Source organism: Triturus cristatus, chromosome 7, assembly GCF_964204655.1.
Source record: "Triturus cristatus chromosome 7, aTriCri1.1, whole genome shotgun sequence".
NCBI lineage: Eukaryota > Metazoa > Chordata > Amphibia > Caudata > Salamandridae > Triturus > Triturus cristatus.
This window is the reverse complement of record NC_140590.1, coordinates 1,872,334,923-1,872,351,030: the sequence shown is the minus strand read 5'-3', so window position 1 is coordinate 1,872,351,030 and position 16,108 is coordinate 1,872,334,923. Positions and strand designations below refer to the sequence as shown.

Genomic DNA, 16,108 nt, shown 5'->3' with positions numbered 1-16,108 from the left:
GCTCCACACTTCCCCTCAAGCCCATTGGACGCACTTTCAGTTGTGTCTTCTCATTTCACTGTATCGCATGCGGTCCCCCACACTGCAGCTCCACGCTTCCCCTCAAGCCCATTGGACGCTGTTTCTGTTGTGTCTTCTTATTCCAGTGTACGGCGCACGGTCACCTACACTGCAGCTCCACGCTTGCTCTCAAGCCCATTGTTTACTCTTTGTTGCATTTTCTCACTCCAGTGTATGGCACACGGTCACCCACACTGCAGCTCCACACTTCCTCTAAAGCCCATTGTTCGCTCTTTCAGTTGTGTCTTCTCATTCCAGTGTACGGCATGCAGTCATCCACTCTGCAGCTCCACTCTTCCCCTCATACCCATTGTTTGCTCTTTCAGTTGTATCTTCTCATTCCTGTGTACGGCCCAAGGTCACCCACACTGCAGCTGTAGGCTTCCTCTCAAGCCTGTTGTTCGCTCTTTCATTTGGGTCTTCTCATTCCAGTGTACGGTTTGCAGTCATCCACACTGCAGCTCCACGCTTTCGCTTAAGCCCATTGTTCGCTCTTTCATTTGTGTCTTCTCATTTCAGTGTACAGCACAGGATCACCCACACTGCAGCTCCACGCTTCCCCTCAAGCCCCTTGTTCGCACTTTCAGTTGTGTCTTCTCATTCCAGTGTACGGCACAAGGTCATCCACACTGCAGCTCCACATTTCCTCTGAAGCCCATTGTTTGCTCTTTCAGTTGTGTCTCCTCATTCCAGTGTACGGCATGCAGTCATCCACACTGCAGCTCAACGCTTCCCCTCATACCCATTGTTTGCTTTTTCAGTTGGGTCTTCTCATTTCAGTGTACGGCACAAGGTTGATCACACTGCAGCTCCACGCTTCCCCTCAAGCCCATTGTTCGCACTTTCAGTTGTATCTTCTCATTCCAGTGTATCACATGCGATCTCCCACACTGCAGCACCACTCTTCCCTTCAAGTTCATTGTCTGCTCTTTCAGTTGTGTCTTCTCATTCCAGTGTACAGCACGAGGTCATCCACACTGCAGCTCCACGCTTCCCCTCATACCCATTGTTTGCTCTTTCAGTTGTGTCTTCTCATTCCAGTGTACGGCATTAGGTCACCTACACTGCAGCTCCATGCTTCCTCTTAAGCCCATTGTTTATTCCTTCAGTTGTGTCTTCTCATTTCAGTGTATCGTATGCGGTCTCCCACACTGCAGCTCCACGCTTCCCCTCAAGCCCATTGTTTACTCTATCAGTTGTGTCTCCTCATTCCAGTGTACGATATGCAGTCATCCACACTGCGGCTCCACGCTTCCTCTTAAGCCCATTGTTCGCTCTGTCATTTGTGTCTTCTCAGTTCAGTGAACGGCACGTGGTCACCCACACTGCAGATCCACGTTTCCCCTCAAGCCCATTGTTTGCTCTTTCACTTGTGTCTTTTCATTCCAATGCACGACACGAGGTCACCCACACTGCAGCTCCACTCTTTCCCTCAAGTTTATTGTCTGCTCTTTCAATTCGTGTCTTCTTATTTCAGTGTACGGCACACAGTCTCCCACACTGCAGCTCAACGCTTCCTCTCATACCCATTGTTTGCTTTTTCAGTTGTGTCTTCTCATTCCAGTGTACGGCATGCAGTCATCCACACTGCAGCTCCACATTTCCTCTGAAGCCCATTGTTCGCTCTTTCAGTTGTGTCTCCTCATTTCAGTGTATCGCATGCAGTCCCTCACACTACAGCTCCACGCTTCCCCTCAAGCCCATTGTTTACTCTTTCTGTTGTGTCTTCTTATTCCAGTGTATGGCACACGGTCACCCACACTGCAGATTCATGCTTCCTCTCAAGGCCGTTGTCTGCTCTTTCAGTTGTATCTTCTCATTCCAGAGTATGATACGCGGTCACCTATACTGCAGCTCCACACTTCCTCTAAAGCCCATTGTTTGCGCTTTAAGTTGTGTCTTCTCATTTCAGTGTACGGCACAAGGTCACCTATACTGCAGCTCCACACTTCCCCTCAAGCCCATTGGACGCACTTTCAGTTGTGTCTTCTCATTTCACTGTATCGCATGCGGTCCCCCACACTGCAGCTCCACGCTTCCCCTCAAGCCCATTGGACGCTCTTTCTGTTGTGTCTTCTTATTCCAGTGTACGGCACACTGTCACCTACACTGCAGCTCCACGCTTGCTCTCAAGCCCATTGTTTACTCTTTGTTGCATTTTCTCACTCCAGTGTATGGCACACGGTCACCCACACTGCAGCTCCACACTGCCTCTAAAGCCCATTGTTCGCTCTTTCAGTTGTGTCTTCTCATTCCAGTGTACGGCATGCAGTCATCCACTCTGCAGCTCCACTCTTCCCCCTCATACCCATTGTTTGCTCTTTAAGTTGTATCTTCTCATTCCTGTGTACGGCGCAAGGTCACGCACACTGCAGCTGTAGGCTTCCTCTCAAGCCTGTTGTTCGCTTTTTCATTTGGGTCTTCTCATTCCAGTGTACGGTTTGCAGTCATCCACACTGCAGCTCCATGCTTCCTCTTAAGCCCATTGTTTATTCTTTCAGTTGTGTCTTCTCATTTCAGTGTATCGCATGCGGTCTCCCACACTGCAGCTCCACGCTTCCCCTCAAGCCCATTGTTTACTGTTTCAGTTGTGTCTTCTCATTCCAGTGTACGATATGCAGTCATCCACACTGCGGCTCCACGCTTCCTCTTAAGCCCATTGTTCGCTCTTTCATTTGTGTCTTCTCAGTTCAGTGAACGGCACGTGGTCACCCACACTGCAGATCTATGCTTCCCCTCAAGCCCATTGTTTGCTCTTTCACTTGTGTCTTTTCATTCCAATGCACGACACGAGGTCACCCACACTGCAGCTCTACTCTTTCCCTCAAGTTTATTGTCTGCTCTTTCAATTCGTGTCTTCTTATTTCAGTGTACGGCACACAGTCTCCCACACTACAGCTCCACGCTTCCCCTCAAGACCATTGTTCGCTTTCAGTTGTGTCTTTTCATTTCAGTGTATGGTGCAAGGTCACCCACACTGCAGTTCCACGCTTCTCCTCAACACCATTGTTAGCTCTTTCAGTTGAGTCTTCTCATTCCAGTGTACGGCATGCAGTCATCCACACTGCAGCTCAACGCTTCCCCTCATACCCATTATTTTCTTTTTCAGTTGTGTCTTCTCATTTCAGTGTACGGCATGCAATCATCCACTCTGCAGCTCCATGCTTCCCCTCAAGCCCATTGTTCACTCTTTCATTTGTGTCTTCTCATTCCAGTGTATGGCATGCATTCACCCGCACTGCAGCTCCACTCTTTCCTTCAAGTTCATTATCCGCTCTTTCAATTTGTGTCTTCTCATTTCAGGATACAGCACACGGTCTCCCAAACTACAGCTCCACGCTTTCCCTCAAGCCCATTACCTCCCGGTCCCTCCAGTCCTCATCCCATTCCTTAACAACGTGAAGATGACCATCTCCATGACAAAAAAAAAAGAAAAAAAAGTACAGGAGAATGCTGGGACACCTAACCCCACCCCCTCCCTCTGGGAGCACATACGCTGTACCAACCCAGCATTCCGCCTGTTCTTTTTTTTCTGTCTTCCCACAGAATGGATCTTGGATTATTGCTGGTTCTTATCTGTTTGCAGTCTTCGTTGGATGTCTTCGTCGCGCTGCTGGGCTGTCCTCGACGTCCTTCTGTGCTTTCTCCTGGCCTGCCGGGCTTGCTGGGAGCCTCGTTGGTTGGCAGCCGGCCCTTTGCGGCTGGGGTGCCGTTCCTCCCGGTCTCTTCCGGGTTGGTGGACGCGTCTTCCTGTGGCTTGGCCGGTCTGAAAGACATGCTGCTGCAGCTGCTTTGGATTTTCCCGGGGCCGGTGTTGGTGCTGTTCTTCGTTGTGGAGCGGGGCGTGCCTGTCTATGGCCTCAGAGTGCCGGTTGCTGCAGTCTTCTCCCTTCTACGTGGAGCTGGTTTGCTGGAGGGCGCCTAGGCTGCCTGGTGGGGGTAGTGGATGTGTGGTGCTGTCTCCCTGCCCCTGTGGTGAGTACCATGTAGCGGTTTCTTTGCCAGTCCTGTTTTGCCTGCATTCATTTATCCTTGTGTCACTGTAGCCTAGTAGTTCTGGTTGCAGGCTCTTCCTCCACAGGTTATGTGCTCGTCTTCTGGTGTTTGGCAGGTGGTGCATTCTCTGATGATTTTTTTTGTATTTTTGGCCTACGGCCATACCACACTGGAAGCGCCTTATCTCGTCTTATCTCAGACGTTCAGCAGGGTGAGCTTTGTTGGTACCTGGATGGGATTCAGCCTGGGTATTCCAGGTGCTTTGGGCTTTAATAGAGCACTGAAGCCCATTACGATGGCGGGCGGACAAAGTCTGACTGGTAGGGGGTTGGGTGCCGTGTTGTGGTTTCCTTCTCCCCTCTTGTGTTCTTTTGCGGTGGGCATGGGTCGCTTTTGGGGGTCTTCTGGCTCTCTTCTGCTGGTTCATTTGCCGTCCTTCGCTTCGGCCTCTTGGCTCCTTGGTTTCTCCCATGTCGCTTCTGCCTCTCTTTTTTGGGGTGTTGGTGAGTGGCCGGTTCGGTCTGGTGAGCGCCTGCCCTGGGGTGTATGCCGGATTGCGGCTTTCCCTTCCGCTCCTGCTTGGAGGACCTGTGCTGTGTCTTTTTCTGCGGCCTGACTTTGCCTGTGCCCTGGTGTGCCTTGTTGCTGTCGGGCCGCGTTTGTAGGATGGTGATGGGTTGGTTTGGTTCTGTCGCTTTTCCCTTGGGGCTGGTCGTTTGGGCCTGGTCCTTTGGGTCTCTGTTGCAGGGCTCCTTTTCTGCCTGTGGTGTCTCTGGTCCCTGTGCTTTTGTTGGTTCTATGGTTGCAGGGTCTGCTGGGGTTCGGTTTCTTCCTTGGCCTCTTCTGGTCCTTCTCCCTTCGGTGGGTGGTGCACCTCTGGGTTCTCCTGGTGTGTCCCTCCTTGGGTTGTGGTGTGACTTTGGGTCTGTGGTGGGGCCTGGGCTTTGCACTTGTCAGTCTTGGCCTTGCTGTCCCTGTGTTTAGCCCCTCATTGGTCTCTGTCGGGGGGGGGGGGGGGTGCTTTCCTGCTAGGTTGTGTCCGGCTCTGGCTGTGGGGGCCCTGGTTCATTGGGGGGGGGGGGTCATCTTTGGGTGTCTGCCTTCTGCTCGCTCTGGTCTCGGCCCGCCTCTCCTTTTCAGGTTGTCGCTGGGCCTGCCGGTGCCCACGTGACTGCACCTGTCCTCTGTCCTGACGTTGCGATGGTGTCGGTCGGGGGTTGAGCGCCCAGCTCCATGCCCTCCCTGTCTGCTTTGTTTGGGTGTGGGTCTTTTGGCCTGGTGTTGCTGGGGCCCGGGCTGGCCTTCTGTTCTTCTCCTCTGGGCTCTATTCTGTGCCTCCCTGGTGAGGGCTGGGCCTTGGCATTGGCTGGCCTGTGTGGGCTGTTTGGCTACCTCCCTGTCTTCCTGTCGCTTCGGGTGCCCTGGGTGGCCTGGCTGTGGATGGGTCCTGTGTCTTTCCCTGATGCCCCTGGTGGTTTGGGGTTTGGGCGGTTGTCCCTGTGCCTCTCCTCCCAGGCCCGTGGGGTTCCGTGTTGGTGGCCTCCTATTTGCTGGCGTGTCTGTTGCTCAGTCTGCTGGGTTCTTGTGGGAGCGTCTGCAGGGTTGGGCCTTGGGCCTCTCTATTTTTCTCTTCTGTTTTGCCCATTTGCGGCTGCTCTTGGTTCGGCTGCTGGTTCGTTTGGGGATTTTCCTCTTCCCTGTTCTGGGTTCTTGGTCGGTGCCTGGTGGCTTTGTCTTCCCCGGTCCTGTGTTTCCCCCCCTGTGGTTGGCCCTCTGCTTTTTGGTTGGGGGTGTCACCCTTGCTAGGGGTTTTTGTCTTCGTCCCGGTTATCCCTGTTTGTTCTTTGGGTTCCCCTGGTCTTGTGGCCTTCGTTTTTTGCCTCTCCCCTTTCTTCAGGTTGTGCCTGGTCTGGTTCCGGGTTTTCTGGGGTCCGTCCCTGGCTTTCCCTGTGCGGGGAGCTGTTGTTGGCCTTGTTTTGCGGGGGCGCCTCTGGCCTCCCCCTTGCCGCGGGTTGCTGGGTTTATGTCCCAGTGTCTCCTGCTTGCCGGGCGGTTGCCTCAGACCTGGCCTGTTGGCCTGTCCCTGTGCCCTGGGTTCTTCTCTGGGTCTGGGGCCTTTCTGCAGCTGTCTGCACTGGTGTTGGCTGCTGGCCATTCTTTCCCCGTGGCCTGGGCCACCTCTTGGTGTTTCTGTGGCTGGTTCCTCTGGGGCCGCTGTTGCCGGTGCTGTTGAGTTGGGGGCCTTGCTGGTGGTCGCTGCTCCCTTCCTTCTTGGTTTGGGCCTGCTCTTGATTGGTCCTCTGGGTCGGTGTCTTGGTTCTTTCGTCTGGCACAATCCTCTTCTATCTCTGCCACTCTGCTGGGGGCTTCCCCTGGTATGTTGGGGTTGGTCCTGTGGTTGGTCGTGTTGTTCCTTTGTCTCCTACTTTGAGTGGGGCCTGTTCGGTCCCTCCTTCCTTCCCCTCTGCTTTTTGGTGTGGTTGTTGTGGGTTCTTTCAGCAATGTGTGGCATTCTTCCCTTGTCTGACGGGAGTCGCTCTCTATTGTTTTTGCTGCTGGGTTCCGGAGGCCAGGTGGTGTTCCGGTCCTTGGCTGTCTTCTCGCTGGTCTGGTGCCCTTCCTGGCTTTTTTGTGTCCTGTGGGTGCTTCTGCTTCTTCTGGGCCCCCTTCTGCTGATGGTTCTGGGGGTGGGTGTCTGGTTGTTGTTTCTTCGGGCGTGGCTCTGGGTGCTTGGCCTCCTTTCTGGCATTGACTTGGGTCTTGTGTTCCTCTCGGTGTGGCCCTCGATCCTTGCTGTGTCCGGTTGTTCTGGGTCTTCTTTTGTGGTCGCCTCGTCACTGTCGTTCTGGTGGGGTCAGTCTCTAGTCCTTTCTTGTTGGGTTCTCCTCCTCAGTGATTGGTTTGGAGGTTCCTGGTGTCCGTTGTCTGCCCTTTGGGTGGCGGCATCTTGGTTTGGCTCTTTGTTTTGGGTTTTTCTGGTCGTCCCCTGCTTGTTTGGGGTTTTTCTGGTCATCCCCTGCTTGTTTTGGGTTTTGGCTGTGTTTTGTTTGGTTGGGGGGCTTTGGGATTGGGCGCTCCTGCCTTTATTTTTTCTTGTGGATCTCCCATTTGCTTCTTTGGGGTGCTGCTTTTGGTGTGCTTTCCGTGGTGTTTGTGGGCGTTCGGAAGGCCGGGTTGTTTGCTTTGGTATTCTCCACTTTGTTAAGGAATGGGACGAGGACAACGGGACCAGGAGTAATGAAGATTACTGGTAAGTAATAGGGCATTGTTCTCTTTCAGTTGTATCTTCTCATTTCAGTGTACGTAACACGGTCACCCACACTGCAGCTTCATGCTTCCTCTTAAGCCCATTGTTCGGTCTTTAAAGTGTGTCGTCTTATTTCCATGGTTGTACAATAATCTGTTGACCTTTTTTTTTCCGCCCAGGAGCACACTGGCATTCTTGCACTCCAGCAGTCAAGATTAGCAGCCCTGCAGATCCCTTCACAGCCACTCTCCCTGGTTTTAAGACTCCAAACCGTACTTTATGAGCGATGCATAAAATAAAAGATCGCCCTCACACATAGGTCCTAGAATATTCCGCTGTCCGTAGTGTTCGAAGTAAGAGAGGTGAAAGCCGCATAGAGTTCCTCAGATGTATGCTTCTGATAGAGAGTCGCCTCTCACATAAGAGCTTGTATCTGCAATACAGCACATCTGTCTGGTGACCGAAGATGTGTTCCTTGGTTATAAAAACAGCTCATCTTTGACCCCAGATTACATCTGGTTTGATGATATGCAGATGTTCAATCCATCGTGGAAAAGAATAACCCCATCGAGCAGCAACACACACAGATTTAGACTCTAGATCCACAACAAACCACCCGCCTTTCATCTGCTCTCCACCCACATCCTCTCTGAAGAGTCAGCATCCACTCCATCATCTCAGAACCACCCCTGGTGCGGATCCCAACACCACTGGAATTTGCCAAACCTCCTGTGGCCTCTTGATACCTCGGACTCAGTGTAAAAGGTTTGTCTTTTCATATCAATAGGCACAATGTTCAGAAAATGTCTCATTAGTCCATTTACATTTTCCCAAAACACATCTGAGATGACTTCTCCTTCGACATGAACAACTGTTGCCAAATCCTTAAAACGTGTTGTCTTTGTGAGTCTGAGCCACTCAGTGCCAGCATTTGTTTCCTAGGGGCACCGGAGGGTGGACCACCCACATCCTCAATGGGGCACCGGAGGGTGGGCCACCCACATCCTCAATCTCGATTTAAAAAGCGCAAAGCACTTCTTCCCAAGGAAAAGGGAGCTCCTCCGGCCGTGCAGGAAGGACAGTGGAGGCGCCCTGGCAGGAAGGTGAAGAAATAGTAGACAATGACAGTGGAGCCAATGAGTAGCCTGTGTACTGACTGAGTACAGACTGAGTACCACCCATCCACTGCACGTGGCCTTCTGCAGTGCACTGCAGGCCCTTTAACCTCAACTGTGTTCTTATAGCCTCGACCAATGAAGCATTTGGGTGGGGGGAGGCGTTAATGTTGCGGGCATGACCTTTATCCGAAGCCTAGCTCACACCCTAGTGCCTCCAGAGGCGCTCAGCCGGCCCTTCGTCCATGCACCCCAGCCACTGGGGGTACGGTGTGGTCCCCCCCTCGAGTCACACAAAGTACTGGAGGCAGCCGGGACCGGTGCAGTGTTCCCTTGGCACAGGCCTTGCATGTAGCCCTTGTGAGCATTAATCCGCTGCTTCCGGTTTCTGGCCATGCACCGCGAACACTGGGTACAGGGTCTGAGCTTCAGACATGTCTCAGTCCTTGTTTCCCCAATGCCACCGTGCAGGTTGTCTGACCCTGCTGAGTGCCCGGTCCTAGAACACCTTAACTACATCTGACGTTCCACCCACTTATGCGCCCCCAAAACCGTTGTGCCCCCCCCTTACATCCCCTAACCAGTGTGCATGGCCTGCGCCTGTGAGGGCCAGGTGCGGTGGGCACGGTGCTGCCAGTAGGGACCGCGGTGTGTGGCATCCGGCCCTGTTCCGCAGCCCCAGCAAAGCTCATCCGTTTGCTGTGCCCTTTGTGTGTGCACCCTCAGCTCTGAGCCCACACGTGCAACGCGGTATATTTAAGGACACAATTGTTGTGGCCAACCCGCAGTGATGTAAACGTGGTCCCAGACGCCCTGGTGTGTCTGCAGGTGGCTGGCCCGTCTTCTAGATTGGATCCAATGTGAGCTTTCATGTCGGGAACCTGCACTCTTTCAAGAACTCGTATCCATCCGCTGCTGCCTGCGTCTCATGAGGAACAGGCTCCAGGGCATGTCCTGTCCTTTTCAGTTTACCCACAGAGCACAGTCAGAATGTACCTTTGGGAACCAAGGACCCGTAGGGAAAGAGGCGCTCCTTCTGACACTCAGTCAGAGCCTCAGTTTAAATGTAGCATCATTTGTCAGCCTTCACCCAATTTCAATGGACGCTCAATCCAGCACATTCATCATCATATAAGGCTTGGTTAATGGAAACATTGATGTTTCCCACTTAATATTTTAAAATAAATATTTCTAGAATAGATGGATAACATGCCGGTTTTGTAATTCTCACTACATTTTATATTCCTATCCTTGTGTTTCTATTTTTAGGTCTCGCCTAGCGAACGCAGCGCATGCACCGCTTTGCCTTGGTGAGACTATTGTTGTCTGTTTGGTGCGCGAAGGGAGACAAACCATGTGCGCGCACGGACAGGCGATGTGCATGCACATGGCGTCTGCTCTCTGCCTCAAACGCTCCCACCGCTCACTCCCATGCTCCCACTGCGCGCTTGATTCAGCTTTTAGTTTCACTGCGCACTGCAACTATACAAGGCAGACACGCGCTTGTTCTTTGACTTTTACAGCGACTCCCTTGCTGTACCGCAAGAGATAACAACGCTGCTCCGGAGGACATTACCCAGCCGTCAGCCAATGCATCTTTCATACATAGTCTTACCTTTTAACTTAATTTCGGCAAATTAAAAAATAGGTATCTGCGTACAGCACCGCTGCCAATTTCGGTTGCACTGCAAGGTGTCATTAACATTTAAATATTGCCTCTTAATATTGTGATGGGGAGTGTTTTCTTTTGTTCAGGTATTTTAGGGCACATCATGCATGCAAATAAACTGAAACAAGAAAGATCAGTCGGGGAAAAAATGAAATATACATGCAGCAGCAATGTCTGAGGCAGATAATTTACTAATTTACCTTTCTGTCACTTGGTGGTATTTTTGTCTGCATTCAGAGACTTTGGCCTTTATCACTCATCATATTACATAGTTTATCAATTAAACAGCTCAACAGGGCACCTTCAGGGCACACCTGGCATCTTATTATGGATATTATAAAGGAATTCAGTGGTGAAATAAGTGCGCTGACACACCGGTATACTAAACTGTAACCACCTTGCTGCAGGGATATTGTCCATAAATGATGCTTTCTCCTTTACAATAGCCTGATTTTAAACAATATTTTCACACACACATAAAATATTTTTGGGGGAATTGTCAGCCATTTACCTTTGATTCCGATTACTGCAACACCAAACATATTTGAGCCCAACTGTTGTATCATTTCAGCTCTGTATTACTGGACTGAAAATATATTTTTCCTAAAGCCTCGTTTAAGGCAGTAGTTCATTTATCTGTCTTTGCCTTTCACCGCTTGGCATATCGACTGCTGCCTCACAAGTGTTTTATGTGCTCCACAAATGATTTGTGGGCCCTGTCATCACCATTATCTCTCTTATCAGCTAATCTGAACAGTTTTCAGTGGGAAATGCAGAGACATGGAATGTGCTGGATGCCTGTCTTACGTTAAGCACGTTGCTCTTCTGCTCAGCTACGCCTAAAAGGAACAAAAGCACTGGAAAAAAAACGTTCGCAAATGCAATTCTTGGATTTATGCAAGAGTGCTAAACAATTATAAAAAAAATAATCACAGCCATAAAAATGCCATTATTGTATCTCTCACATAAGCAGAGACGAAATATTCAATGTCAACAAAGTCATAAGTGGTCATCATTTCCAGAAACGAGTACAGCTGTGTAAGTGGCAGGACGCCACTCTGGTATCAAGAGGAGAAGGAAATTGACATTAATATGTGGAATCAGGGACACTTAAGAAATATGGAGTAAATATGGTTGGACAGTTATAGATAGTTCCTTCTACAAAATGCTGGGCTATGGTAGCTTGTAAAGGTTGTTTTATGGGAGATATTAAATCCAACCCTGAAATGGTTGGGATTTGCCAACTATTTTGATGAGCCCGCGACACTTACGCCTCGAGTTAAGGGTGTTATAAAATCTGAATTTCTTCGGCGCTTAGCCTGTGAAAGGGAGGATAGCGAACTTCTGAAAGTCTCAGTGAGAGGCCACCTGTTAACAAAATCATTACCGGGTCTGGAACCCTACCTGGCGTATATTTATAACAAAAATGATAGATTTTTAATGACTAGATTCAGATTGAATCTTTTGCATCATATTTTATCTGTTCCTGCAGGGCACACAACAGACGTTGACATAAAGGGTCCTTGCGGCTGCGATCTGAGATCTCCGCAGGATACTCTTCATTTTGTCTTTTTTTGTTCTTTATAGGAGTACCCGAGGGTTTTATTTCTAAAATCCATTTTAAGAAATAATACATTTGCCCAGGTTAAGGTGGCACTCTTGTTTTTGAAACTTTCCTCTGACCGCCTTACGTTGTTCTGCACTGTGAACTTTTTAAGATTAGCTGTAAAACTTAGGAAGACTAGAAATGAGGTGTAGCTACCCTGATTTCAGAGGTTAGGGATGGGTGGGACGCATAAACGTAGCCATGGTTCCTTGTTTTTTGGTAGTTGTTTTTATGCAGTTCTTATGCATTTTTCTTAACATTTTACCATCCAAGGACCCATTTACTAATATGTATGGGCTGGCTTACTGTTATAATAGTGTATTATGTTGTTTACAGAGGCCTGGCCCACGTTATGGTATCCCGTTTTAAATTTGCCAAACTCTTGTACTTTATCACTTTATATCATGCTGCTATGTTCGGGGTCTTTTTTACCTAGTGGCCCTACAATCCCCATGTTCCTGTTATTTGAGCGCTGTTGCTCTAGCCAACTCCCGTTGATGTGAAGTATTTTAAATGTTTTTTAACCATGCATAACGTGTTTTAATCATGAAATGTCTTATTTTGTATGTGTCATGTTCTTTTGTGGGTATCTTTATATCCGAATAAAGATTAATTGACTGACTGACAACCCGATTAGCATGCTTTTGTTACCTGTGAGTTACCATCATTGATACAAGATTACATCCCCAAACTTCACCCCCAACCTCGGTCTTCATACAGCAACCATACATTAAAAAATAATAGACAGTGTCCCTGTTACTGGGAGATAAAGTGTACAGACAATGCCCTGCAGTAACAGACTCACAGGAGGCAATCCGAATAGCCATGCTCAGTATGGGGAACTTAAGTCGCATAGCTAACTGTGGAATGGCCACATGCTGCTAGGTAAGAAGACGGCGGATTTGTCATACATACTTACACCAATGAATGCGAATGAAAACAGACACATAATGCATTTCAAAATAGCTCTTTTATTATGATAAAGAATCATCTTGTGCTGCGATCAGTAAAACTTAATTTGCTTTACCTATCAGGGCTCAGTACAGTCAGACTTTTGTCATCATACTTTTAATGTCAACGCAGCCCTTCATTTCCCTTGTGCTTGGCCTCTGACAGCACAATCTAAAAATGGAGCCACATTGTGACAGACTCAGGGGCGGAGGTGGCATGTGAACGTGTACCCAAATTAATTTCACCACAACACAAATACACCCAAAAATACCACCCCACACAATTCCACAACTAACAATTCCAAATCCAACCCACATAATTCCACTCCACACCTCATACACCCTCAGCACTCCAAACAATAAGACATGGGTAAAAGACATTATCATTTACAACGCCAATAGCTCTAACTCCCACAAATGCGAGACCTATTGCATTGCAAATGCTTGTTATATTTTTTCATTATCTTTCAAAATGGTCTTTTGTTTGCTTATCAAAGTTGGCTTCGAGAAGATATGAATGCTCCTCTTGAATGTTTTACCAGGACATGCAGATTTCGGCTCACTGGCGCCATTTAAAATTAAAAATGAAGGAGGGCCGTGTCCAGTAGCTGATATCAACCCCGAGAGAAGAGAGACCATCGCATCCTCTGCAAGTGAGTAAAGAGCGTTTAGCAGAACAAATGTCATTAACGCATTAAATCAGGAGATATCAGTCCTCAATGGGATATGCATCCAGTTTCCTATCAATCAACATTTGTAGAGCACCGCACTGTCACCCTTGGGGTATCTGGGCGCTGGGGTGTGAGGTCTCCGTTGTGCCAGCTCTCCCTGTGACAGGTCTTGAAGAAACGGCGGGAAGAGGGAGGAAAGCAGCAAAAGGCAAAGCAGAGGGCAGAAAACCAAGCAGAACAGGCGAAACAGAGGGCAGACAAACGAGCAGTGAAGGAAAAACAGAGGGCAGAAAAACAAGCAGAAAAAGGCAAAGCAGAGGGCAGAAAAACAAGCAGAACAGGTGAAAGAGAGGGCAGAAAACCAAGCAGAACAGGCAGAACAGAGGGCAGAAAAACTAGCAGAACAGGCGAAACAGAGGGCAGACAAACGAGCAGTGAAGGAAAAACAGAGGGCAGAAAAACGAGCAGTGAGGGCAAAACAGAGGGTAGAAAAAAGAACAGAAAAGGCAAAACAGGGCAGAAAAACGAGCAGTGAGGGCTAAACAAAAGGCAGAAAAATGAACTGAAAAGGCAAAACAGAGGGTAGAAAAATTAGCAGAAAATGAAAAACAGAGGGCAGAAAAACTAGCAGAACAGGCGAAACAGAGGGCAGAAAAACTAGCAGAACAGGCTAAACAGAGGGCAGAAAAACAAGCAGTGAGGGCAAAACATAGGGCAGAAAAACTAGCAGAAAAGGCAAAAGAGAGGGTAGAAAAATTAGCAGAAAATGCAAAACAGGGGGCAGAAAAAAGAGCAGTGAGAGCAAAACAGAGGGTAGAAAAACGAGCAGGAAAGAAAACAGTGGGCAGAAAAGCAAGCAGTAAAGGCAAAAAAACTAGCAGAGGAGGTGCATACAGAGGGCAGAAAGTAGGCAGCAGAGGGTAGCAGACTGCAGGCACGCTGGACAGGAGACCTGTCGCAGAGAGGCCTGGCACGAGGACCGGCTTTAACATTAAAGATCCTGTTGTCCTGTTAATGAGTTTTCATTTCCTGCTGACATCTTTTGGGCGGCCTTGTACACCTCCAACTTCGCTTCAGCTGCTATACTTTTTACCAGTTCTGCCTTGCAGGTTACTTTGCTTGGGTGTTTATAACTTTACTTCCACAGAATGTACTTCCTCGCTCTCCCTACTTCGTTAGAATATATCGTACATCTGTAAGCATTTACTCGCGCTCCATCTATACTACACGGAAACAGCATTTACAATGCTGTCTCCACAATGCGGTTCCTTTACAACACGGTCTTTACAACGTCCGCGTTGTTACCACGCGTAGCATTACATCGCAAGTCGTCTCAGCGACTTGCTGTAGGGGGTGCGCTGGTGTTGAATTGACAATCCAACACCTTCCCTGCTGTTGCACAAACTGGAGTAGGAATAGTAAATGATACTATTCCTAAGTCCAGCGCGCCCCCTACAGCAAGTCGTTAAAACGACTTGCGATGTAATGGTTCACGTGGTTACTACGCGGTCGTTATAACAACTGCGATGTAATGGAATGCTTGGACAACGCGTTTGCTGTAAAGAGTCATATTCTACTACACGCTCCATCTTACTACTGTTGTGTTTCGATTTAGATGCCCGTACATAGGTTTCCCTGAATCATGTCCTTATATAGGCACAATTTGCATTGCCGTTATTTAGGCATAGAATCCCAGTCCTTATTTAGGCATTAGCCATGCTATCCAAATACAGGCATGGTCACCTACATCCGTCCATCTCCACGTCACAACGAGTTCTTAGAAACCAGACCCTTAAGCCATCGGGACTTTCCCTAGCTAGGATTATTGATTTCTCCTAGAACTCATCTATTATGCATGAACTACTATTCCTTAGGGGTTCATTCATGACGTCTTCCTCTGCCCGACTTTACATCAATGCTAGCATTCCTAAGCACCTTCCAGGTATAAATATACCTTCCCTTACCATGGCAAGCATGGCACGGCTCGGCTCAACTCGCCTACACAGCTCGATACGGCTCGCCACGGCAAGTTCGGAAGGAATTCGAGTTCCCGCCTGACCCACTGACCAGACGCTGTCACCCCTGCTCGCAGAGAATCCAGCTTCCAGTGTTCTGACTCCCTTCGCGGGGTGTTAGAGTTTTAGACCCGGAAAGAGATTCCCACTTCTCTCATTATAAGGTATGGAGTTGACGAGAACCTAGAGGGACTCTTGGCATATAAACTTAGTATATACCATGCTATAGACAACAGCACCTACTTCTTACCTTGTACTACACTTAGGTTAGGTACACTGTGGTAAAACTATTTTAGAAACATCAGACGGGTATCCACTTTTTAGCCTGTGTTATTTATGTATGTATATACGAATATATGTCATAGCTAAAGGACAATGCTATTGCAGTATTATTTCTTCTTACTGCTTATGCTGTGCGTATTGTATCTTGCTTACTGTCTAATGATTGTAACAGCTCATATCTCTTACACGAGAAACAAGACTGTTCAATAAACCCTTTTATTGAAACGCCCGCCTAACTTTTTCTGTGTAACTCTGGAGAAACTAAGCATGCACGATTGACTGAGTGAAACTGTTATCTGTTGTTTCCACAAATCTGAGACATGTTCCGATTCTAAGGGAAACAAAGTTGTCATGTTTATGCGGTTGTCAGAAACTAATCCCTTCTTGTTTATTCGAGAAGTTTCTAGTGACCTCTGAGTTAGCTGGCACACAAAGTAATTACGTTTAATGTACTCGATAGAGGCATACTGACCTCCGTCCTATGCCAAAACTATAGT

General features: G+C 48.6%; 1 protein-coding gene across 6 annotated transcripts in view; it reads left to right on the top strand.

Annotated features, from left to right (window-relative positions):
• Positions 1 to 16,108, top strand: part of LOC146813555 (uncharacterized) — an 88,834-nt gene that overhangs the window by 29,814 nt on the left and 42,912 nt on the right. For 4 of the 6 annotated variants that reach the window (XM_085620331.1, XM_085620332.1, XM_085620330.1 and 1 more), the window contains exon 5: positions 13,186 to 13,296. In XM_085620331.1, the coding sequence (XP_085476457.1) occupies positions 13,186 to 13,296 (111 nt within the window). Of the gene's footprint in view, positions 1 to 3,784; positions 4,036 to 13,185; positions 13,297 to 16,108 lie in introns of those variants that run through there. The other 2 variants (XM_085620334.1, XM_085620333.1) reach the window with 1 other exon arrangement.